Source organism: Paralichthys olivaceus, chromosome 20 (genome assembly GCF_024713975.1).
Source record: "Paralichthys olivaceus isolate ysfri-2021 chromosome 20, ASM2471397v2, whole genome shotgun sequence".
NCBI lineage: Eukaryota > Metazoa > Chordata > Actinopteri > Pleuronectiformes > Paralichthyidae > Paralichthys > Paralichthys olivaceus.
Window position 1 is genome coordinate 4,553,164 of NC_091112.1, and position 27,083 is coordinate 4,580,246.

Genomic DNA, 27,083 nt, shown 5'->3' on the forward strand with positions numbered 1-27,083 from the left:
GTGAAAAAAGAGAGGAGACAGGAGGAGAACGGGACCATGACTCCATGCCTGCTGCCAAGCCAAGTGGGTTGTGTGTGGATTTGTCCATTCAGCAGACATCGGCGGTGGGGCAGACTGCCACTTGTATGGATGCTTCCGGAACGCGCACACACACACGCACGCACACGCAGCCCTGGAGAGCAGTGCGGCCAGGGAACCCTGTAGCAGCCGGGGAGTTCAGTGTTCTGCAAATCTAAAAACAGCCACTACTGCTTCCTGCACTGGTGTGAGGCTGTCGACTTGGGTGGTGGCGAGAGAGAGAGAAGTACAGACTGACGGCTTTAAACTGTTTAAACTCTCGCTCCGCCGCCTGCGGTCTCGTCATCGTTTGTGCACAATTCACTGATGGAGTCAAACTAATGATTCCAGCGTTTGTGCCTCAAGTGTGTGTGTGTGTGTGTGTGTGTGTGTGTGTGTCTGTGTGTGTGTGGGGGGCTCCACGTAGACGTTAATGGACCCGTTTCAGTTTAAAAGGCCTCGCTCACAGCAAATAAAGCCTTTATGGCGAGATCTGCGCTCAACACAATGATCCTGGGAAAACACTTGCAGATGTGACCATTAAGGTGTCGATAACCAGTAGACTAATATATATAAACATTCTGCATCCTGTGAACTTCCATGCTGATTTAACTGAGTATAAACTGGATCTAGGTGGAATACGCCTGTTTCGTGTGGAAGTGCAGTTTACAGTGTTGTGCAGAGGGAAATGCTGCAGCTATTGTTTTTGTGTGATTGCTGTGTTGGGAGGAAGCATGTCGAGGTTAGCTGGAGACACAGTCCAGCGTTCTCATGCAGGATTAATGCAGTTTGTCAATGCAGAGAAAAGCAAACTGTTGATGGGGCATTTTCTATAGTGGGGTTCAAATGTCTGAGACCATGTATATTTACCTGTAGTGACTCCAGGAAGCGGAAGGAGCCCAGGCGTCGACCTCGAGGCACCAAACAGAAGGTGGAGTTGTGGAGGAGCTCCTGGTAATCAAACCTGAAAAAGAGCAGAGTAATAATTCATTAACATACACTATATATATTGTTTTAAAAGGACGCAGCAAAGCATTTATAAAGGAAAAAAAAAAGGTTTAAAGGTGAACACTCAATGAAAAAGGACACAGAATCCCAGCGTCACAACGTATCTGGTGATTGATTGTGAAGAAAGAAATATAAATGTGGAGCCAAGAGTCCTAATCAGAGATAAGTTGGACTTTTAAAAAGTCTATAACTGCATGAAAATGTGTCAGATAGTCAGATCTGAGTATATTTCCAATGCAACTCTTAAAATAAGGAAATGTGAACAATCGATTAAAATGACCAAACGACTGCACACGTATCTGATAATCAGCCTCGAGCGTGGCAACGCACACTCCCTCTGATACGTGATATTCAGCTGCTGTCACACATAAAACAGGATTTGTTCGGCTTTTCATTGCTGATATTTACTCATAACGGCTCCGATTATGTGCCGTCATAAATCTTCCCAATTTTTTTCCCCCCCTCCACTCGCATGTTGGCACAACTACAGACAGCTACTGTACTTTGTAAAATATATCCATCACTGAGCGCATGAGTAAATATGCCTTAATCCCAGTTCTCTACTGATATGTGTTGTAAACAAGACAGTGTGAACTTGTGCCAAAGTAAGAAAGTGACCTTCTCCCCCCGTAGGCTGCACCACTTCATTCTCATGTTTCATACTTGCGTCGTGTAAATAAATCTTTTTTTAAAAAAGCAGAGTGGAAACCTCTGAGTCAAAGCTCTCCTTCATCCGCTGAGTGGAACAGCAGCGGACGAGTGGTGTAACGGCCTCGTGGTAAAGAGGAGTAAACAGATTAGGAAACAAACAGCCTCTTATGGGAGAGTTCAACTTTCCCCCTCTCGCTTGTTCCTCCTCATCTCATCATTCCACCCCGCTTCTCGCTGTAGGTCTTACTCCGCTCCCCTCCTCGCCCTCCTCCTCAGCCCCCCTGCGGTTTTTTCTCCATGCAGCCCTCCGCTTGTTTATTTGCAGAAGGAACGTCAGAGTGAAATACGCCTGCCATTAATCTTCTCAGTCATTTATTTAACCCTCCGTGAGTGATGAGACGCAGGCCTCTCTCCTGCTCCCTGCATGAGAAAATTAGGATTTCACTGCTGATGTTGGAATTAATTAACATCCCTACACTCTGGACGTCCAGAACTGAATGCTTGTCACTGTGCGAAAGTGCATTCAATATAAATGTGTCAAAACACATGAATGCAAGCACAGACGCTGGCATCAGTTGGCAGAAAGGCAGCCCTGTTCAGGACATTAGCTATGGATCTGCTGTGATATTCCTCCACCTGTTGATAGAGCTTTGCCATCGCTGCTGCTGTACATGTGTGCGTGGGCGGGTGATGGATCATCTGCAGCAGTTTAAATCTGCAGCGTGGAGCGTTGATGTACATCTCAAAATTAATCTCCAGGCGAAAAATATCCATCTTGACTGTTTGCAGATTTGCACGACGTATTCCCGAGGGATTTTTGTTTCCAAATGTTGATCTGAGCTCAGGGTCAACACTTGGCGGTTCGATATACGTGAGCAAATGGACGCGTAGATGGCTTCTGCAAAGACGTACAACTCCTCTGTGGATTCATGTTTGAAAGAGAGTGTGTGTGACTGAGTGTGTGTTGCTTTCAAAAGTAAATATATTTACTTCTCCTGCAGTATATTGTGTGTGGGAAGAGAATATATTAGTATCTTCCCGGTTATGTGTCTGTGTGTATGCATGTGTGTAGGTTGTACATGTTAATGTATGTTAGCATGTGTCGTGCATAATGTTGAACAGTGGGGCTCTGCATGAAGTGAGTCGTCTCGTCTGAACCACTTTTGTCTCTGGGCCTGCTGTTTGTGTGCGCTTGATAATGCAAAACTGCAAGTCAGCTTGTGCATGAGGTGGTGTGTGTGTGTGTCTGTGAGTGTGTGTGTGCTTGCATGTGAGAGCGCCTGTCTGCAGATCCAGCAGTCTGCTGGCTGCTCTGCCTGCTGCTGTTCTTTAATGAGGGATTGTACTTACAGTAAATGCAGGGAACAAATAAATCATTTAACAGCACTTTGTCTCTAACAACAAACGACTGGGCCTGCTGCTGCTGCTGCGTCTCTCCTTCACTCTCCTCCGTGCTCCCTCCCTCTCTCCCTCTCTCCCTCTTTTCTTCCCCTCTGCCCTTTGTCTCAGCGTTTTTCCTTTGAGTCTGCAGGTTTTTGTTTGTGTGCTCTGTCACACTGAGAAAACAAAAGTTGCAGGGTAGTTGCGGTTTGTGTGTGCGTTCGAATATGTCCTGGATTATTGCACAACGGCAAATCTCCTGGTCCGTGTTCGAATGTGTGTCTGCGTATTAAAAGGTTGCTTCGCACACATCAGAGCTGAAACAACTGGCAGTTGATCAAGTAGATGATGGAGAGAAAAACTGAAAACAGAAACAATTTTAATAATTGATTTCAGTCAGTTTTCAAGAGCACTAGACTCCTTCTTCCTGCCTCCCTGCTTTTTCTTTTTCTATTATTAAGTAAATATTTTTTGCTTCAGACAAAACAAAGATTCCAGAGGCTCTACAAACATTAGGAGTATATAGATTTTCCAAAAAAGATCCTCTCTTGCAGTGAGCCCCAGCCAACCATTCTTTCTGTCGACTCTCTTCTAGCTATTCAGACCATGTTGGTTTCGTTTCTCGAGGTTTTGAAGTGTCCACAGGATCTCTTTGTCTTTTTCTGTTCAGCTCTCTGCAGGACACTTTTGTCCAAAGTGACAAACTTACTGATGAAAGACAGAAGAAAGACTATTATGTATGTTGTTATATTCTAAAGTTTCGGCGAAATCCAAAGAGAAATAGTTCATATTACACAATATCCACACAAATACCAGATGAATGAAGACACATCTCATCATGTTGATGGAAATTCCCATAAAGACTCGTAATTTAAGCAGCGTGAGCCTCATACTCTCGAGATATTAAACAAAATACAGTGGGTAGTTTATATATCATCTCATTGAATACACAGTATTATCATATATCACAAATACAAACAAGAAGAAAGTGAAAAAATATACAGAGTGCCTGTTCCACCTCTAAAAAAAAAAAAAAAGCATTTGCATCGTGCGTGTGACAAATGCGACAAATATCTGAGTCAGTGTGTATCTGCGGTTGGGGGTTAGCTGGTGGCGAGAACATGCGAAGAGACAGTGACTCATGCATTAATGTGTATGTGATTGCACGCATGTCGTTTCGTATTGTGCACGACGAGGAATGCAGTGCGTGCTGGACCCCCTGCATGTTAATGTGGGAAAGCATGCATACAATATGTGTAATGTACCCGCATGGACCTGCACTTACATTATAACGCCAGAGAGGGGGGAGGGGAGGGGAGGGGAGGGGGGAGCGCTGGGTGGCAGTTTGGCACGATTGTTATCTGGAAGCCCTCGTTGTGAACGAACTCAGATCTGTGTGTGGAGGTGGATTATATTACACAGTTGATATACTAGTACATTGTTGTTGTGTATGAATACTGTGGATACATGAGGGTAAACATGCAGCTATAAGGGTGTTTACTATTCTACTGAAACATGAAAACCAATCAAGGGGGAGTTTCTTGGCGTCTTGTTCTCGGGAGTGATGGGAAGATGGAGCGGGATCGATGCAGGAGTGGAGTGGAGTGGGGGGGGGGGGGGCATTGCACCAGACTGTTCCTGTGCGGACTGAGCTGCAAGGAAAAGCTTTTCAATGTAGCAGTCAAGCTACGTTTCGAACCCAACCTGCGGTCCCGAGCTCCGGAGGAGGACGAGGTTGCAGATACGAGCGGCCTCAATGAGTTTTCTCTGCATGAGGAGCCAGTGGTCGGGCGTTTAATATAGGACGGAGGTTTTTCTGGGCAGACCCCACTCAGGGCGTAGATCACAGAGGTTAGACCCAGAGCTCACTGGAGGGACTGTGTGTCCTGTCTGGGGAGTTTCCTGATTGTTTATACGCATTCATTTGTGTTAATGTGTACGTATGGCTCCGCCCCACCTCACTGTTCCAGGAAGTCAGTTAAATATTAAACATCTAATATTGGTTGTTATGACACACACACACACACACACACACACACACACACACACACACACACACATCGATTTAGGCCTCTGGTCTTTTCTCATATTTTTGTCTCAGACAGACACAGGATTTTCTCACACCCACCCAATGTTTCTCTCTCTATCTCTCTCTCTCTCTCAGACACACACACACACACACACACACACACAGTGCACAGCGGTCTCTCTTCATGCATTGTGTATCCGTGTGATACCCCTATCATCAAAGCTATGTTTACTAAGACGGCACCACTCTGAGTCGCCTACAGTGTCTGTTTGTGTGAGCGTGTGTGTGTTTTGCGTTTGTCTGATAAGCAAATCTGCTTCTCCTCAGCAGCGTCCCCCCCCTGATCGCTTTCCTTCGCACAGACACCCGTCAGCTCCGTCCCTCCCCGACTCCCCGTCTCCCTGTTACAGTTTCTCTCACCCTTCATTTTGTCTGGACCATGATTTTAGGTTTTTACGTCCAATAAACACGACTGCTCCTCACCCGCGGTCTCCACCTCTGTCCCTGCTGCCTTCATGTGACTCGGACAGAGAGCAGAATAATGTCTGGGTCGAGCAGCAGGAGGCTGGACAGAAATTCCACCTCGGAAAATCACGTATTTTTGTTTACGGCACATTGACACCGATGTGGCCCAAAGCTCTCAAAATCTCGATGTCCGTCCAGGCTGATAAATTCGTCTCCTACAAACATGACACCTCTTTTTCATCCTGAGACATCCGTCCATTGCGTGTTAGAAGTGTCGTCAACAAGCCCACTTGGCTCGCTCGGACATTTCCTGGGAATTTTTACCCTGGGACAGAGAGGAAAAGTTCCCTCTGGAACATGTGGTGTTTGGTGCATGTCTGAGCATCTTCCCTGTTTAACCAATATTGACTGAGTGAGCGTGTGGAGGGAAGCGGGGGTGGTGCGGAGGCTCCTTGATTGACAGCGGCTTCTGCTCAGTTGATCGCCACGCTGACTTCCTGTAAAAGGTCAGATGTCAATAGAGCATGAGGGCGTTCAAGCATCTTTGTGTGTGAACTGTGTGTTTGACCTAAGTTATGGATTAGCCGCCACAGCGCTAACAGGCTGCCATCGATACTCTGTACACCAACATGACCTGAAGTGTTCTGATAATGTCAACGCACACACGCGCAATTTAAATTGCTATAAACCAGAACACACTGTTGCTCCATCACTCACTGAGAAATATAAGGAGGCAGTTTTAAATATCATGAGTTGGGATCTATAAATGTTTACAACTTTTACATTTGTTTGCTATTAAACTTATGAATAAAGGGGGAAAAAAAGAACAAGAATAAATCGGAGCACTGAAGCAGGTTACATTAGCTGATTGCTTCAAGCTGTTATTTCATACTTCACACTGAGTAGTTTATTCATTCATTTGCTTTTTATTTTTAACATTTTTTTTCATTAGCAGCCTCATTCGTGCGTTCCTCCACCACCAACTTGAGCTGAGAGTGTGGTTGTAACTAAGATTTCAGATTCACTTACTAAACTGAGCTGAGTTCGACCAGTGGAATTTTCATGGTTCAGATTCTCAGTCGAAGAGCAGAGCATTAATCGCCGTTAATGGGAAATTACTTGACACAGAGGAATGGGTAGCTTGTAAGAAAAAGATGGACATTCTAGAGATATGTAGAACAAATAAATGAAAAAGATACTTTAAAGCTGCCATGCCTATGATTTCCATATGTGTTTTTTTTATTGGAGCTGATAGACTTGATTTTGAGTTTGTGCTACTGCGAAAAAACTGATGTCGCAAGAGCTAAACCGCGAATTACTCCTTCAAAATACAAGTAAAAAGTATTTCATTTTTGTATTTAAGAGCTTCTCATTCTTAAAATTTTCACTTTCACTCACAAGAATAAAACTAAAATAGATGCAAAAGTTATCCTTTCTTTTACCCAAAGGTTAAGTTTGGAATAATATAACTTACGAGCTTCTTAAATCTACCTTTATGTTCCTGGGATTGAGCTGATGCTGTTCCAGAGCTACTGAGAATAAGCCGTCACTGCTGTATTACAACTGTATGATAGCGAGGTAGCATTGTGAAAACGTCTCTGCATGCTTCCTCCACGGCTGTAAAATAAAATGCTTCACTGTGGCTGTGTGACTGCAGCTGCCAACGCACTGGAGGGTGTCAGCCTATGAGATGCAGTGAGGTGGCAGGAGGGCAAAGAATATTTGAGAGGGTGAGGGGGGGGGGGGGGGAAAAGACAGAAATGGAAGATGAGAAACACGGAGATGGGGAGAAATCCGTATGTGGCCAGCTGCTGCAGCCTCTGGGATTCAGGAGGAGAGAGAGAGAGAGACGCAGAACTGCAGCTCTGTCTGCAGGCAATGGGTCAGGAAAGAAATGAATACTGTATTTAGTGTTAGAAAATTATTATGTGGACAATACCGTGTCCTAAATTGTGAAGATTGGAAAGTATGAGATGTTAACGGGGGGAAAAAGATGCAGGGAGAGACAGACTGGAAGACAGGAGGGTAAAGAGACAGTTCGGATTTCAGCGTGCAGAGGAATGAGGACTTTTAGTGTCCGCTTACATTAAACATAGAGAGGGCGAGAGAGAAACCAAAGGAGGGAGAGAGAGAGAGAGAGAGAGAGAGAGAGGAGTGTCTTTGTGTGCAGGGATATGGAAACAGCATCGCCCATAATCTTCACTTCTTCTCCTCCTTTTTTCTCCTTATCTTCCCGTCTTCATGTATCTTTTCGTCTCATTTCATTTAAATCCATCGTGTTTGAAAGAGAAGGTGCACCCAGATGTTAAATCCTGTCCTGCAGCTGTTGCATGCACATGTAAGGAACGGACTTTCTCTCTCTCTCTCACACACACACACACACACACACACACACACACACACACACACACACACACACACACACACATTTACCTCGCCCTCTGGAGCAGATGGACAGATAAGCCATCTCCTCCAATCACTCTTTTCTTCGTGATCTTCTTATTCACTCTCTCACTCTGCTTCCTCATCCTTCAGTACCTTGATGGTGATCTACAGTATCACTATCTCAACAACAGAAATTTGACCGCAGCTTATTTCAGTTCATTATAGTCCTAGAATTATATATATATAGAGAGAGAGAGAGAGAGACGCTGTCACAAAGCAGAGATGACATTAAAAGATACCAAATATAAAGTAAATTTGGAAAAATCAATGTGGACTGAGCTGCTTTCTGGGATTTTGCAGCAGCCAACGGGAAATTTGAAACGTACGTCGGCCCTGTGAGACGCTACCCCCGCCTCCTGCCCAAACGTCGGCTGTGATTGGCTCTGGCCCCCCCCCCCCCACCCCCCCAACCCAGCATCCATCAAAAGATAAGTGGTACAGAAGATGGATGGATGCTTGGGAGAGGAAAGACCCTCGAGTGCTACTGTCACAAGCATTTGACACCATAGAAATAAAAACTGATGACAAATACATAATTAAACACAACAAAATGTCCTTATGTGTGCTTACAGCAACATTATGAAGTGCACTGAATCATTTATTGAATATATTAATACTGTTTTCAAGCGCTTAGTGGGGGAGTTACAATAAACCGTTACTAGTTTTCTCTGGTTTGACGTGGTCATAATTTTTATCATCACTTTTTATAGAAGTACATAAAGATGTTATCCTAACATTCATTATTGCTCATAAATATTTAATGTCATGGAGAAATACTTTAGATTTAAGGGGCCGTCCATCGATCGTAACAGTAACATCCCTGGTGTGTGAAAACCTTTGGGTCAAATCTCCGATCTTTGTCTCCTCAGTCTCTCTCTCAGTTCCTTTCTATTGATTTCATAACAGAACTCTCAAATCAATTTATTTAAAATTATATTTCTTCATTTTCAAGCTACCCTGCTCATCTTGAAGATTCAGTGCTTTTACATTTGAAGATAAATCAACTTCACATCTGCATTTTTACCTTTTTAAGTCTAAAACTAACCAAACCCCAAATCTGTGTGCATGTGTTTGGACTCTGGAGAAAACCCGACAAAGAAACAGGAAGAACAGTGAGAATCCACACAGACAGGGCTGGGAATTGAACCGGGAACCACGATGGAGAAGTAGACAAACCCAAAATCTGTCTGGGGACTGAGACATTTTCGTTTCTCTCTCTACACTCTCTGACAGGTGACTCTGCTGAAATCACAATATTTTATTCAGCTGCGTGTCTTAGCCTTCGTCCTCCCTCTGTCCCTCGCCCTCCCGTCGTGGCTCCGCAGCAGTGTTTCAGATAAAAGTCGCCCACCGGGGGTTTCGACACGCGGGCTCACTTCTGCCAGTGACAAAAAAAAATAAAATAAAAAAAGGCAAGGCAGTTATTCCTGATGCCTCCAGTGCAGTCGGCCTCGCCGTATCAAAAGCTGCCGTTCCTCTGCGTCTCTTTTCTGTCCAGCGGCAGACTCACTAATGGATTTTCTGCCACGTAGCTTTGTCTCTCTCAGTTACTGAGAATCATTACCGCTGAAGGCTCGAGTGCTGGGCTAAAAAGGAGCCATTTCTTTTTTCTTTTTTTTTTTCTGCTTTTGCATTTGGACCCAGTTGTTTTTCCGTTGCGAGTATACGTTGAGTGAGTCATTGTTTCCTCAGAGGAAACTCTTTAACTCCCTCGTTATAATAATAAATCTTCAGATTCTCTTTTTATAGTTTGTTTTAAAAATATCTAATCCTCTTTAGCCTGAGGACGTGTTGAAATCACGCGAGGACGCAACTCCCATTTTCACCTTTTACGTTAACGCTAATTACATTAACAGCCTGACAACACAAACAACAGCAGAAGCTTTTGTCGCAGAAAAGATTCTTTGTTAAATCTGTATAAATGTACTTTACAGCTGCTGTAATTTCTGTTTCTATTTGTGTGTCTTCGTATGCGTTTCTTCAATATCAGTCTTATGTGAGACACTTTGAATTGCCGCGTTGAGTGGGCTTGTACTAATATTCGTTCATTTTCCAGTAAATATTCCACCGAGGAGTTGAGGTATTTATCTGCGTTTGTTTCTGTGTTAGTCAGCAGCTTTACACAATAACTGTTCAGGGCATTTTTCAATATCTTTGGTTGATTTGTCAGAATAATTCATGGATCTTGATGAAACTGATATTTATGAGCGTGAGCAGCTTTTTGCAGATCCAAATAAAAATCCCGATCTAGTTCATTTAAAAGGTTTTTTTAAGACTGTTGGGTCTCGGGAGAGGTCTGAGCTCTACTGAGTGCCAGTGCTACTTTAACAATAGTTTCCTTGTTACATCACATATTATTTGGTTATATCACATTTTTGACTCATTATTACATCTCAACTCTCTGTATCTCATAAAAGCACGAAACATTTTCCTTATTGCGAGATAATCTGCGTTGTTAAAATTGAGTAACCTTGGATGAAGTTTTGAAGGAAAGTTTTTGCAGCATAGTTTTAGTATCACAAGAAATTTGTGAGAACTATTTTGTTTGAAAAGCTCAAGGTCCTAACAACTGGAAATCACCGAGCTAATAAAAACACTTCTGGGCCTAATTAATTGGGTCAACCCTAGAATAGATTAACAAATCAATTTTCCGTTATTGCAAATGTTACGAATGAGTGTTTGGGTGAATGCAGATTTTAGTTTCTGCTACATTTACGTCTTTGTGCCTCAACATTCCTGCCGTCCTCCAGTTATTATCCCTGTTGACTCTACAGAGGTCCTGAACTCTGCGAGACAAACCACACATCCAGACCAACCCTTCTTATATCTGTTGTTGCTTCTGGACTCTGTGCTCCGCTGCACATACGCTCATCATGTACACAAATACACTGACCATCGGCCACCCTGTCATTACCCACAATCCCTCCTCTGCTGAGTGTGTTCCTGTGTGTGTGTGTGATGGTTTATTTTAATACCACTCTCCTACTCTCGTCTCTGCCTCTTTGTCTTTATCTCTTTCTTTCCCTCGTCTCTCCTTAATTACTCTGAGACGGGGGGACTAAGCTCTCTAATCTGAACGGATATGACCCCACCACCAGCTGATCCCTTAACACTGTTACTTACACCTCAGTCTGGCACTCGCAAACACACAGATGCTCGTACACTATGGCACACGTGCAAATACACGTGTGTTCGGCTGCAGCCAAACACACATATGCATGAAAATATATATTTTATTTCAATAAATACAAAGGGGATTTATATCCTTAATTATATATATGCAGATAATGAAGATAGAGATGTTTCTTAACCTTCAAGACTCAGAATTCAAGGATACTGGAAATGTTTCAGGGACATGCAACAACTATTTTCTGCCGTTTGTCTTTTGAAAATAAAGCAGACAATCTGCTGAGAGCTTTTTAATTTTACCTCAAATTTTCCCTGCATTCATTTAATGACAGAATTGTGGTTTTATGCAGATTAAGGCTACATTAAATACCTCACTTTAAGTAGTTCCAGCTCGGCTTATCAAAGTGCTTTCCACTAAATCTATTTAAGGTAGCCTTAATTTCACATAAACCCATGTTTTTTTCGTGTTTAGCAGAAAAAACGATTTGATAAAAAGCAGCAAATAATGCAGCTTTTTAGCAAAAAAAAAAGCCCCTGAGAGTTGAGTACAGGAAGATTAAAATGTGGGTATTTAGGCATCATCACTACAAACTCAAATGAGCACATGGTCACAGTCCTCCTCGGGCATTAATACAGCGGTCAGATATATGCAGTGCCCAGAGAGAGAGGGTGTGACAAACTTCATCGTGTGGGGTTGTGGGTTATATATAGAAATGAGAGCACAGCTGTCCGTCCATTAGGCTAAAAGCACAGCAGCACAGGAACACGACTGTGAAGTCAGAGGCCCGCTCGCCTCAGTGTGACACGACGGAGATGAGGAGGAGAAAAACAGAAAGAGAGATCTCAATATAGCGGTGGAGAGAACTGAGGATTTAGGAGAGAGAAGTAGGATGGATAGAGAGACGATGAAAACTATAAGGACAGAAACAGGTTTGATTTGAAGGATTGTAGGAATCAAGGTGAGAGATCTGATGTAAAGAATCAGAAGACACCAGAGAACAAACATCTGGATTCTTCATCACATGTCCTGGCGAGCGGCTTCATGATGATGTGGTTTAGGATGTGAGAGTGTCGTCACACTCTTTTGCGTCGCAGCTCAGGCACCAGCCAATCAAATCACGTTTATGCTTGAAATCAAATGTTGAACTGATTCTGTGGAGAGGAAGCCGAGGCCCATTGGTGAACCTGGTCCTTGTTTATCAGGTGTCGCACTTCCCATTAATGTTGCATTGACAGCTAGCATGCTACATTAGCATTAAAACCAGCTACGTTACGTGACCCGAGCGGGGGAACTGTGGGGACGGGTTGAGGCAGCACGTACGTGCGGGTGCTCGGTACCAGGATGATCCAGCCTGGAGTTTTATGGAGTTTTCTCTTCTATTGAACCTTGAAAGAATAACTTCTTCAAAGTATTCAAACTTTTTCATCCTGTTTCAAATGAAAATCAGCATTTCAAGATTTATTTTAAAAAAAGAGAAGAGACAGAATAAAGGAAATCTCTGCACTGGTGAAAGAGAAATGACACTTGATTTAAAATTCTTGGAGGAAGTTGATTTGTGCAGTGAATAGTTTGAAACTTTATGATTGGTAGATAAGTAAGTATAGGATTTTTGCACAGTGGAGAAAATGCACTGACTCTGTGTTTTGGATGAAGAATATCAGAAGAGAAAGAGGACTGAGAGAGAGAAAGCAAAGGTATATGGGCAGAAAATAAAACACAGCGTGCGTCCAGATTGAGAAAAAGAAAAAGCTCAGTGTCTGCCTGCCCACCTCCCTCAGCATGCAGAAGGTGTCTGCTGCAAGTGTAGCGTGACTGATGTGAAATCAGGTTTTCTGCCTATAAATATAGAGCTGAGAAAGGCAAGGACTTTTTCCATTTCCTCTTCCTCCCCTGTTTTTCTGCACCAGGCGAGTGCATAGGCCACAACTCTGCTTTCATTTTCCATTAAGGCCGGATACTTCATTCAGTATGCCCCATCACAGAGTGATGGGGGCGGGGGGGAGGGGGATGACGGAGGGAAACAGAAAGTGAGAGTCTTTCATTACTGCGCTTCATAACTAATGATGTTGGTAAGGAGGGATAAAGGAGCGAGGGAAAGAGAGATAGGCGTAAGCTGGAAGCAGCGAACATGCATCAAGTCTTTTGGGTGAGACGAGAGAGGAATTATTTATAGTGAATTTACACATCAATGACAGTTTTCTCCCCTTTATGATTTCCCTGCTGCCAGCTGAAAATAAAATGTGTTGGGGGGTCGTACAGGATGTTGCAGAGGCTGCGTTTGTGAGTCCGCGCACGTGTTTCGTGGGAGAAAATCTGTTTGTGCCCTTGTGAGCTGTTAATTGTTCGACCACAGGACAACGTGCAGACAAATGATTTGTTTGTCTCCTGTCGCCTGCCCGAGAGTTTCCAGATCCTTGGTCCCTGCGATGACACGAACCAAATGTCTTTTAACAACAAAAGACAACACGTCAAAAAAACATGGAGTGTAAGGGCCATGTCGTAGGAAGGAAAAACTGTTTTGAGAATATGGGCGTAATTAAAAGTCATAATATTATTTAAATTAATAAAAAGAAAAAGAGGGAATATTCTGATATTTCCAGAATAAGGTCTTTATATCAAGACTGTAGATTTTTAATTGAGTCGTACAAACACAGCTCGACACACAGGGGCAGACAAATCCCGTCGGCTGCACTATTCTCAAAGCTGCACTGCCTCGTGTCCAAACAGACAACAACAGACACGACGTCGGTGACAATATACAGCTTTAAGAACGCGGAGTCAAGCGCAGCCATTAAAGCTATTTTAGCTCTGAACAAATAGTGCCACATATAGACGAGCAGCTGTGCTAATAGCGGCGGTTGAAACGCCCATACACAGGTGGGGCTACAATAGGTATGGCTGTCATGTGGCGGCTCCTTTAGAAGTCAAAGAAGAGGGAAAGTTTGCAGAGACTATGGGATCATGTGTGTACGTGTGTGTTTATGTACGACCATCAGTCATATATATATATATATAAAACGCTCATTTCATGTCCCTTACAAAGCCTCAAATAGATCTTCTGTTAACACAAAGGCCACCGTACCGACACTGTATGTTCCCTTTGCTCCAAAGTACACGTGCAACTCAACCACAGAAGTTTCCACACGCAGGTTAAACACCACTCCAACTTATTTTCTGACTTAATGAACGTTATGTCACACGAGATTGAATCCCACTTTGGGCCTCAAAACGGCACCGAGTTTAGTTTTTTTACGACAAAACATAAAACGGAGGACGGCTGCTTGTTTTATGGAGCCATCTCTAAATAGAGCCTCTGTTCATAAAGTCTGTCCATTTATCATAAACCTTCATGGTCGAATAAGTGGGATTGACTCTCCCAGGTGGCTCCGCTAAACTTAGCCCGTGTTGGTGGGTGTCCTGCGGTGACGTTTCTGTTTTCCAGAGAACAACTTTATTTTATCGCCGTTAATTTTTGTGCGAATCTTTTGAGCTGGTTGGCTAATTTCAGTAAAATAAACGGACTCTATACAAAGATGGACGAAATGACGGCTCCCGAAAAGTAAAGCCAAATCACCTCACCCTCTGGTGGTACACGTTAAAGTCTATTTCTGTGATTTGAGGTAGTTTTTAAAGATCGTGACTGAGAGTTGATACTAAGTTGTGATTGGTGCAGCGTGAGTTGTTGAAGGATCTTGGCAAAGACTGCCAAATGATAGAAGTGCAAGATGGCGGCACCTGTATCCAGCAACTCTTTGCTAACGTGTGTAGCATATTTACTTTATAAGGGGATATTACGGTATGTCAGTGTTGTTTTTACAGTTTAGGGTCCAATTTAAGTTTTGTCTTCTTTCACGGCCACTTCAACCAAACACTAATGAGACACTGTGTTTAAAACATTTGGATTCAAAATAACGAGCTGAAAGAAATTCCCCCATTGAAACTGTAGTAAACCGATTTAAATACTTTTTATTGCTTTATAAAAGGTAGCATGGATGAATATCTCTTTTTTATATTCATCCTCCGTGGTTCTGAGATTGCAAAAACCCAAAATGAAACATATGCACTGTAATTGCATGACATTAGCCCAGATTGTAATGGTGAGGAGGGGTGGGGTGTTATATGTGGTTGAGGGGGACGACTAAAGATCTCTGCTGAGACTCCCCGGTGTGAACATAATCTGCCTCCATGATATTTCGTCTTCTATTAATAGTCGCAGGTTTTAGGGGCTTTTGCATATTTCAGTGGGCTGCATCCTGTACCAAATAACGTAGAGGAGAAAAAACTGAGTCATGATCAAGCCTGGCTTAACACCCATCTGTTGCTGGAAACCATTTATTGTATCAGCAATCAGGCCGACTAATGCAAAGGTGTGAAATTTGGATATGAAAGCGAAGAATAAGACAAAACCCAAAAGAATTCCAGGATAGAGAAAACTTCAAAAGGCCTCCTCCCGACTAAAATGGATATTAGAGCCACACGAGAGACATATTTCTGGTGGAGTCGCACACAAATCTCACAATTTTCTGCTTGACAGTTTTCACCTGTGGTAAATATTCGCTGGATACACACAGTCCCTCATCTCACAGAGGGTTTAGGGGATATTGGAGCTCACGGTGACCCTTTCACCTGTGAAGGATATTGAATGGACAAAAAAGACAGTCTGTGGCGGGACAGCGGCAGACGTGTGCAGACAAGTGGAGCGGAGAAGAGGGAAGACGAACAACAGCGAAACAGACAGTGTGGGCCGGGGCGGAGAACAGATGTGTTCCTTTGTGAGGGTCGTAAAAGTGAGTCATTCAACGCGATGGCTGAGAGGCGCAGACAATTGCGAAGAAAAGTGAAAGAAAAAGGAGGGATATTGGTGGTGGTGGTGGTGGTGGTGGTGGTGGGGGGGGCACACGGGAGGACGGGTAAAAGCAAAAGACAAATAAAATGCCGCGTGACAGAGGGAGCGAGAGAGCGAGGTGGATGTGGAGGAATTAAGGGAGCAGCGGGGGAAGAAGGAAAAGCAGTGGAGGAGACTAAATGGTCTGTTTTCAGCGGCAAATGTGCTGGCGGTGAAATCCATCACTGGAGGTATACGGCTGGCAGCTCATCTACACTGCAGCCTTTGTTTTATGGCGTTGACACCGCCACCGCCGCTGTGTTTTCATCAGTCAGGGCCCTGACACCACCCTGGGGAGTCGCACATGAACAGGCATACGTGTGGGCGAGCAGATCAGTGCATCTGCATATCTGTGTGTGTCTGTGTGTGTGTGTGTGTGTGTGAGTGTGTGAGTGCGAGCTCACACTCGTTTGTCTCATACGTTCCGTTGAGTGAGTGATGCAGTGTCTGTCGAGATCTTACAGATTAGTGAGGCAAGGGGGAAAGAGCGAGACACCGTGGCATTGTAGGCCCCTGATTAAATCCTTAAAACACTCAAGTAATCTACATGAGAACGTCTGTGTGAGGCAACTATAGATTTTTTTTCCCCCCTTCTCCTGTGTGGCAGATTATATTTTCCTTTGTGGCGAATGCCCCGCAGCTCCGAGCAGTTCGTATTTCAAACACTAATTCCTCATGCTCTAAGGACAGCAGCAATATTTCCCCAAAGAAAGTCCCCTGGGTGTTTATTTAGGATACAAGTGTTCAACCACGTTGAGAAGTTACAAAAACTGCAGCGTTACAGTTTAAAAGCTCTTCTGTCACTGACTTGTGTGCAAAGAGCAAATATGGCCACCACACTCTTGACAACACCCTCGCTCTTATCAACCGAACTCTCTTGACATCGTCGTCTGTGTCACTGCTCTTTCACCGGGGAGTTTTGATTCACTTTTGCATCTGTTGCATGTTAAGACCACAGAGCGTCTCACTCATGCGGCTCCTCTGGTGAAAGTACAGAGAGGAGCTGTGGAGTTGCATGTCTGAAAGCAGCTTATCAGTTTGCAGAAGCATGTTTTGGCTACAAGTGTAAAAAAAAAAACAAAAAAAAAACACACATTAACCGCTCCACTTTCTCTTTAACTTATTGATCCAGAAACTTTCCGACAGGCAGGAGCCTATAAAGAAGACACATCATAAAATATGGATCTGAAAATATGGTCCGCTTGTGTAAGCTGCTGTATTTGCTCTAAATCCCAAGAAACATACACAACAAATTCAATTTATATGAAGGCCACTGCTCAAAGTGCTGCTGTCATGACACTTTCGTCTTCTTTAGCCTCAGACTTTATCTTTTCCCCCCGCGGCCCTTCATTTATCTTGGAGCTTTTCCAGAACACTGCATCAACAGATATCAATATTTAAACACTATATTGTGCATTAATGTGATTGGCTGGTATGTGTGCAGTTACGTAAAATATTCTTCTAACTGGAAATTCAAATTAATCTCTACTTTTCAATGATATCGACAAATAAAAATACAAATAACACACACAGTAGTTTTGCAATTTTCTCACATACTTGTGGTATTTCCTGTAGTTTAATTTTCCCATCATTTTACAATATTAGCAACGTCAGATAATTAATTTAACATTATGGATCATAATCTTTGCACCAACTGTTCTTACTTTCTCCCGGACCCAGACTATCAGCAGCATATACACCTGCAACTCCCATCCTCCGACCTGCCAGACAACCTGTGTTGCTTTGTTGTCATGGAGATCCATACTTAATCCTCATTTATGGATTTCATCATCTGCCAGCCTGCTTTCAACCACTGTGAGCTTGGTTGTTAACCTTATATTCCAGTAAATTAAAGTCTTAAATTCGACCTTCCATCCATTATTCATAACGCTCATCCAGCGAGAGCCAATCCCAGGTGACATCGGCCGAGCGGCGGGGGTGCACCCTGGACAGACGAGCAGCTTACCGCAGGGCCGAAATATAGGTGCACACAATTCTGTGTCTCCAATTGGCTGCGTGTCTTTGTTCTGTGGGAGGAAATTGGAGGAAACTGACGCAGACCCAAGGAGAACACGCAAACTCCAGGAGCGTCTACATTCGGATCTTGCTTCCTTCTCCCATGTACCTGAATTATTGCTGCAATTCAACCGCTGCATTCGGTTTATGTGACGTTCTTGCGATGTTAAACCGAGCAACAAAAAATAAATAATTCAGGAGCTTATGTCTGCAATGCATGATCCTTGGTGCACGCTTGTGTGCTTGCCCGCTCGGTGCGTGTGTTTTCAGACCCGGGGGGGTGGCAGGTTGTGAGGTGATTACCGTGGTCTTCAGGGGATGAGGGAGGCCGTGGCCTTTGAGAAACGGCTCAGGTTGAGGTGAGGAGAGATCAACGACCAGCAGGATTTCCAATAACCCTGATTTCTGCTGTGCTCTTACAATATCAGAGTTTCACCAAACAGTTTTAAAGGCCAGTAGAATTTACGACAACAATAACACACTATCTATAGAAAGCCTGAATAATAAAAGTATTATCTTTAATCTTGTTTGTTGTATATTTTATCTGATTATTTGGCAAATTAATTATAACAAAAATACTAACAAGTACTTTGATTGAGCAGATAGATGATGAGCTCATTGATGATCAGAGCAATCATAGACTAATATTCCCATTAATGTAGTAAACAACTATATTATTCATATCACTTGAAGTATCTCTGAAATTATTAATGCATCTCAACATTTGCAGATGCAGTTAATGTCGACAGGCTGCAGTTTATCGTCATGCATGTTTGTGTCTGTGAAATTTAGACGTTCATGGGGAGAGGGCGGTGTGTGTGTGTGTGTGTGTGTGTGTGTGTGTGTGTGTGTGTGTGTGTGTGTGTGTGTGAGAACATGTGGAGTCTCTGTGACTGTGTATGTGTGACACCTGCGTAAACACAGATTGCTCAGATAAATAGCAGACACGAGAGGTCATGTCAATGGAGCCAGTTGCACTTCTATGTGTGTCTGTGTGTTTATGTGTGTGCATGTGTGTGTGTGTGTGTGTGTGTGTGTGCGTGTCTGTGTGTCTGTGTGTTCATGTGTGTATCCTGGAGGGCAACAGTTGTAGGTATGTGCATGTGTCCAACGGCATTCACGCTCACTCTGACTGTTTTACTGCTTCCAGGCACAAACATTATTGACGACTGACTCTTGACGGTGCCACTGGCTTATCTACATCACAACACACACACACACACACACACACACACACACAAAAACACACAAAAACACGGCTGACCTGAACAAAACACACATTATGAGGTAAACTACAAATGACCTCAATTGAGCTGGACACATAGTGACCTCACTTGTTTTGCAAAGACCCAACCATATATCACCAGCCACACACACACACACACACACACACACACACACACACACACACACACACACACATTTTTCTGGGAGGTATTTGGAATGGTGCCTGCAGTTTGCATTTCAATGGGGTTGTTATCAAATCTGTGTGTGTGTGTGTGTTTGCGTGTGCACATGAGTGTGCGTGACCTTCATTTCTTTAATTTCTTCATTTTGTTCTCATTCTGTTGATTGAGGTCGTGTGTAACTGTATTTTGGAAAGGCTGTCTCTCGGGAAATGTTTTCCACGGGTAAGATGAGAAGATCGATGCCTCGGTCATGTCTGTGTCATGTATTTGAGGAGTTCTTTAGCTTAGCTTAGCACAAAGACTGGAAGTAGGGAAATGAATTAGCCCGGCTCACTGAATGCGTCATGTTCTCTTCTCTGTGTTAAAACAGGAAATCAGGAAAATTAGACATTCGCAATAAAAAATAATATTTATTTAAATATCTCGCGTTTTTGAACTGTTTTCTCATTAATTACTGAATTTCACATGGAACCATTGACAACTGGTCTCTTGTAGCTCATGAATAACAAGCCAAACTAGAATGGACTCTATACCGCCGCCAAGTCCCAGCGGTCCCCTTAAATTCAATCAAGCCGGACCAAATTGAAATCGACTCATAGATATCAGCCCCCCTTAATGAGCCTGTTCTTTTTCCACCACGATCCATGGGATTATTCTCTGGGAAAAGCAGTTAAAAGTTAAATAAAATGCCCACAAATTAAAGAAAGCCATAAATTCATCTTCCTGGATCCGCCCCCTGATCTGGAACTGCACCAACATTTCATGGGATCTTCCCCGACTCACACCACATCCTCCCACCACGTTCGACTGGGGCAAAAAACATGGCCTCCTTGGCGGATATATAAAAAAAGGTCTAAAACACCCCTTTCTACCTCCAGTCATTTCCACCCAGTCCCTGATCTGTCCACACACACACACACACACACATCAACCTTTACTGTCACGTCGCTTTCAACTTAAATCTTTAGCCGCTGCCGTCTGTGTGACACAAACCAAATCTCCAATGAGCCATCTGTGATCGTGTAAAATTAGCTTGAAGATGGACCCCCTCTCTCTCCCCTCTCCCCTCCAGAATCACTGTCAATGAGATACGCCAAAGGTCACGGCCAGTGTCAGCTCCCCCAGTGCGACGTGTTCACTCCGCCTTTGAGGTTCCGCCCGAGCATGTTGTCTCCTCGAGGACAGTGGAAGGTCAGGTCCCGGGACATATGTTGAGCCTGGTGGTAACGCAACCATATGCTCTCATTTTTCGACTTGTGACGGGATCGCTCGGGACAGATGTTAATACCGGGTGTCTGACCAGCATCCAAACAGATTTTATGCCAAGTATTTTACAAATGCAGCTTTTTCCTGTTTTGAGGTTTGTTGCTGAGACCCAACCCTGACATGGTTGAAAAAAGGAAAAGAGCTGCGAATGGTATTTTTCACTGGGCGTTCAACACAAAGAGCTTGGCCTCAGAAAAACAACAACAAAAAAATGTCACAGCGAAACAATTTGTGCCCCCGAACGGCAGCTCATCATTTTCACCTGCACTCAAAGCGTCTCCTCATACACAATATGAGCACTCCGCCGCTGCGAGCTCCGGAAAGGTCAGACGGCCTTTACTTCGTTTTCAACAATTCACACGCTGCCAAAAGCAAGCCTCCGCGCATCATGTTACTGCTAACAAATATTTTCTCATTACACACTCCAACGTACGCGGCAGCGCTACCGAACAGACAGAAAGTACCATTAAACAAACACCCGTGCTATTGTTCCTGTGGCTTAGACAAAATGAGTTGGCACAGATAAGTGTTGATGGATGCAAAGAGCACAGAGAGAGGATCCAGAGTTTTGGCTCAATCCCATCTAATGCATGGATCAAACATCAAACTACCACAATTTAAAAAAAAACTCATTACTTTCCTCACGTATTCGACTGGAATTCGAGGAAACTGTGCGTGTGTCAGTTTCTTATCTCAGAAACCATCTCATTCAGACATGCAAGGTGTCAGTGGGAGCTAATTTGATTTGGTGCAATATGGACACACAACACGAAAAAAGGGACTCAGCGATGTAAGTGATGTCATTGAAAACAACAACAACAGCTTCTCCAAACTTTGAATTTAAAGTCCACCGGCTCGACTCGGGGCTCCGAAGCTTGAGGGTCAGGTCACTTTTACAGTTTCAGAAAGAGAGATGCCTCGAGCGAGACCACAGGCCGAGCGAATGGCCCGTTCCTGACCGGCAGGTTTAGTACGAGCACTGCACTAGTGTCTTATATTCAAATTTAGTGTTTAAGTATTATGACCCCTTATCACAGGCTTGTGTTTCTGCAGATTTCAAATCTCTCTTAACATTAATAATTAAATTATTTATTCAGGTCATAAAATCACGAGCACAGCAAAACTTTAAATTACCCTCCAACAGTTTGAGCTAAATGTTCATAATTAAATGACGACTAAGTATCAAGGTCACTCACGGGTTCCACTTTCCTGCACCGAACAATTTTACTTTTGCAGATTATCGCATTTTTATTGTTCCTTTTAACTCCAGTAGCAATGTCAATACAGGGCTAGCTTGTAATGAAGTGTTTATAGAGTGTTATGACTAATTTTACTTAAGCTTTTCCTCAAGTGATGAACTCATCTGACAATCCGATACACACTCGCTGGCAAGTTTGCTTAATTTTACGACCAGTGGTTTTGAAAGAGCAACGCTTCGGCAAGCCTGAACACTTCAGGAATCACACACGCTGCCGCTCGCACAGATACACACACACACACACACACAATCGTGCACTCTCAGGCCTCCTTCTTGGCCGTGCCATCCTCAGCTTGTGCAGCGAGAGTGGGAGACAGTGGGAGCAGTGTGGAGGAACTGGACTCGCTCCAGAGACTCTCCAGAACATTCCACTGAGAGACTGCTGCCTGGCAGGCGCGACGGTTGCTGGTAAACACGCTAAACAACAAACAACAACACCGGCTCTATATCATTCCTGCGGAGAGGGGAAAATAACATTCTGACAAAGGATTAACCCATGTCGTATTATTCCTGTGACGATTCTGTCTTAATTTACAAATTCAAATAACGCTCCATGAGAGCGGCTCACCAGTTTCTATTACGGAATTTGGGGTAATTTTACAGGGATAAGTGCTTATTTTACGGTCCCTAACCATAAGCATTGTAATGGATGTTATTGTAGCAGCACAACACAACACACAGAACTAATCCTACAGCTGTATCCCTGTCGGAAAAGGTTGTAAAACTCAGCCACTCAAAAAAATTAATTATCAGTGTTTTACATGTGCGCCAGCTGTCGGCCAGACAGCGTCTGACTTCTTTCCAGTCGGTTTCTTCTTTAATGGTAAGAGCTTTTTCTTTATTAATGCCACCAATTCCTGCAAATCTGATAATTTGATAATGGAGCAGCGGGGGTTAAATGAGGATTTGTATCGACTGCAGGTTCACACACAGCTTCATTCGATAATTCACTTGCTTAAAAAAAAAAAAAAAAAAACTTTGGTCAACTATTTAATGAGCTGTTATTCTCGTGAACTCGACAGATTTTCTCAGAAATCTCTGCAGATTAAACTAATCAGTAAACCAGAACCCTCGGAGGCTGAGACCCGCCCCCTTTCATTGTCGGTTTAGCTGACCTCTGCACAGTTGACTGTTCTGACTGACGGGAGCTCAACACGCATCAATAATGTCATTATGTGCTGAAAGAGCGGAGAGTGGGTGGAGATCACTCTCTCTCTCTTCAACTCAAACTGATGGGGGCTCAGTGTCTGTGTAGTTCAGTCAGAAGTAAAACAAATGTAAAACGCAGACACACTGGGGTCACATGGAGGACAAAGACGATGCACTGATATCATTGACTAGATAGAAAGATGGACGACATGTCTCCACTTCCTCCCATTGCAAAGACAAATCTGGGTTATGGGCGTTGCCGTCTTGCGTTGGTGATGTCATTTGAAACCAGTCCGTCATGACGCTTCACCCCATTGCATCAAATAACTAAATCATTAGCAAAATGAACTAAATAATGATCGTATATGAGTGTGATCAAATCTAAAATCACATTATTTGTCTATTTTGACTTTTTTGTTCAACTTCCCATCCGCTAACATGACAGAGGCGTGTTTACTGAAGCCAGCCACCAGGGGGGGCGATCAAGACACATTTGCTGAGCTGTCGTGTCGTCCATCTTTACGTGGAATCTATATTTGATCATTTTTATTTAACTTAGGTTTTTTCTTTCTTGAATATTGTTTCAACCGTCACATCTGCACATTAAATATGAAGCGGTGCGCAGCAGCTGACTAACTTTGCTGGCAGGCGTCCGTGCTAGAAGCTATTTCCAATCTTTGTGCGAAGCTAAGCTAATCTGTTCGTCTCCTGCAGAAAAGGCAGAGAGAACAGACGTCGGCAGAAAGTGAAGAGCAGTCGTATCTCACACTTTTATGGATTCACCAGCCCTCGAGCGAGAGCAGTCTAGTGCATGTGAATGTGCACACACATTAAAGCCCATGTGTTTGTCACTGTTATGTCTTTTATAGACATATATGATAATGTTTGTGTATTTGTGTGTTATCCTGTGTCCGTCTCCCATTGTGTGTATTTTCCTCCTTCTTTTATTTCTTGTGTCCGTTCTGATGTGTGTTGTGTGTGTGTGAGTGTGTGTGTGTGTGTTGTTAGAGAGAACACTGGTTGTATTCCCCCACGTTGTGTTGCAGGCACAAGGTTTGAGGTGAATTTATAACGGATGATTGATGAGTAAATACACCAGCGACAACAGGACGCCGTGCAGAAAGACTGTGTTGTTCAGTGTTGTTGATATACGGCACGTGTGTGTGTGTGTCAGTAAATTAAACTGTGATCCTTCTATCGACCTGCACCACCACAAACACACACTCTCACTGCAATTAACACATTAACGCTGCCGTCCTGTTATCACTGGTGCCACTTAAACATCTGTCCCTGTCTGAGGCTTCAGTTTAACTGTGACCCCACAATTAGTGCAGTACACACACACACGTGACTGCACCACATGGTGTGCGTAAAGATGGCAGGACAGGTACTAAAAGTGAAGCCACAGTGTCTCAATCACCCCTAAAGCCTGGCTGCAGTATGGGTCATAAACCTCACCTCCTCCATGTAAGTGGATGGGACATGGACCAAACTAAAAAGCCGAGGTACACGTCAAATACTTTGACGATGATGTCGATGAGACGTTTTCACTGATAAACTGTTGTAAAAGGCTCCGAGGGCGTAGTTTCGCTAATGTAGTTACTCCCAAAGCTTTCGCCTGCATCCCACAATATTCATGAGTGAATGAAACTGGCTCAGGTGTCATCGCAGTCAATCAATCAACCCCTTTGTTTGTCCTCAAAAGAGCTGTTCATTGATTGATGACTAGAATTTCTTCCCCTCGCCGCCACCACCGCCACCGCCGCTGCCGCCGCCGCCGTGTTGTCAAGTTGTAGGAAATATAGTCACAATCTCCCCTTTTCTGTTCGTGAGTTATACTTTATATATATATCACTTCATAATTTTACCATATTAGACATTTGGGGAAAAAAATGGGGACGAACAGAAAAGCACAGCTGTCATTGTCGCTGAGCTATAAAAACACATGAACGCAAAAAACAAAGCAGAGATTAGTGATATGACTAAAGAGACGAGACCATAACCTCTTTCAGTGATTACGTGTGGGCAGGTTCCTCTCACTGAAGGAGGCCATTAGACACTTTGAAATATTTTAATTCAGATGTGAAGCCTAAGAATGAATCTCTTTTATCACCTGACAGTTTTCAGTGATCACAGCTTAGCCTCCACAACTACGAGTCTCTCGAGCTCACAGGCTCCTCACAGGCAGGTCTCGGCGCTCGGCAGCGATCTTGGCGACATCTCCGGGCAGTAATTTTGTACTAATGAGACCAGGCCTCCATCTAAATGAATGGTTAGAGAGTCATAACTGCTCCAAAAGAAGGTTTACAATGTTTTGTCTAGTTTCCCACAGGTTCTACTATCAGGGACTATAAAGCAAAGGTGCACGTATCTGTGCACCATGAGTGACAAGCACTCACAAACGGTGACAGCAGCTTTCATCTGCGACTATCTGCACCGTCACTTTGGGCGTCACGTCAACATCCAACACAACAGCAGCTCCTCCATCCTCCCCCGTCTTCTCCCCCGTCTCTCAAACCAGAGGATCAAACACTCGTCGCATCTCATCTCTCGCTCCTTTTTCTGCTGAATCCTCCACCTCACACCCTCCAGTGGAAACACCGAGCCGATATTTCCGTCTCCCTTTAAATATTTCACATTGATTTTAAATAATTTGCTCTCTATAGCCGAGTACGTGAACGCACACAAAACAAGGCGTAAAAGTTAATTAGACAAGGAGCTGAGAGACAGAGGGCGTCTTCCTGCTGCGACACAATCATCTTCACTGCCCCTCCAGGGGAGAGACAGGTTGGAATTGTATGTTTTTGCACTAAGATGCACACACAAGCTCGTATACATCTAAACACACATAAACATGCACGCAGAAGCAGCGAATATAAATCAGACAGGGAGACAAACACACACAGAGAGAACAAACAGTGATTCAGTGCCTCAGCCTCAGTTCACTGCTGTGAAAGCAACCTAAATTACAGGAACACACACCGAGTCCAATCAGACTTTATAAACCGCTCCGACACATGACGCGTAAACAACACAGTGAAGACGTTTAATCAAATATCTCCTGTGACTCTCTCTGCTTCTTACTCGCCGACCTGTTTATGTCTCCTCTTTGAATCAAGGTGACGTGAGAACACGTGAACTTTGTCCCGACATCTCCGGCTTGTACCCAAAGCGTGAACACATGCAGTTTCCTCAGAAGTGCCGTGTAGTGATCTCCCTCGGTTTGTCCTGCTCTGCAGCTGAGAGCAGCCTTGACCACAGTCATGCTTTGAATTCATAGCGGCTTCTATGTGTCCACGCTCCCCAACAACCCCTGTGTGCATGTGTGTCTTTGAAATTCAAAGAGTAAGACAGAATAAAGGCGGTTTGTCGTTCATGTCAGAGATCTCTCCTTCCAACCCGAATGGAAACAGGTTTTCCTTTCAGTTGCACAAATCGTTAAGATGTATTTTGTTGCTCAGGATAACCCACAGTTCTTATTACCTCCGCCAGGTTATGTTATGGCTGTTTGTTAGTTTGTCAGCAGGATTTCGCAAAAACGACTCACTTGATTTACACAAAACTTGGTGGAAAGATGAGACAAGAAACCTGGCTCCAGGGATCCTTCTCTTTCTTTAATGTTGTGACATTAACATTGGCGTTTTTTGACATTTTCCCCGGGGAATAATAAAAGGCACATACAGTTGGAAAGTACTGAGCAACGGACTTGATGAACTCAAGGTTTATTTTCGTTTTTTTCCTGGGATTTGCTACCAATAAGAAATATACATATAACACAAGACTCATAGTTCAATTTTTCTATAGATCGATAATAAAGCCGAATACACTGGAATGCCAAATAAAGCGCTTTTTGATAATCCCTCTCTGGAAAAAAATAAAAATAAGTGGTTTATATAAGTATACGCTTCAAAATATTTCAGACAAATAAAAGAAAG

General features: G+C 43.6%; 1 protein-coding gene across 3 annotated transcripts in view; it reads right to left on the reverse strand.

Annotated features, from left to right (window-relative positions):
• The window catches only part of ext1c (exostoses (multiple) 1c), a 72,528-nt gene that overhangs the window by 11,285 nt on the left and 34,160 nt on the right, over positions 1-27,083 (reverse strand). For all 3 annotated transcript variants that reach the window (XM_069516841.1, XM_069516840.1, XM_069516842.1), the window contains exon 3: positions 928-1,021. In XM_069516841.1, the coding sequence (XP_069372942.1) occupies positions 928-1,021 (94 nt within the window). The remainder of the gene's footprint in view (positions 1-927; positions 1,022-27,083) is intronic.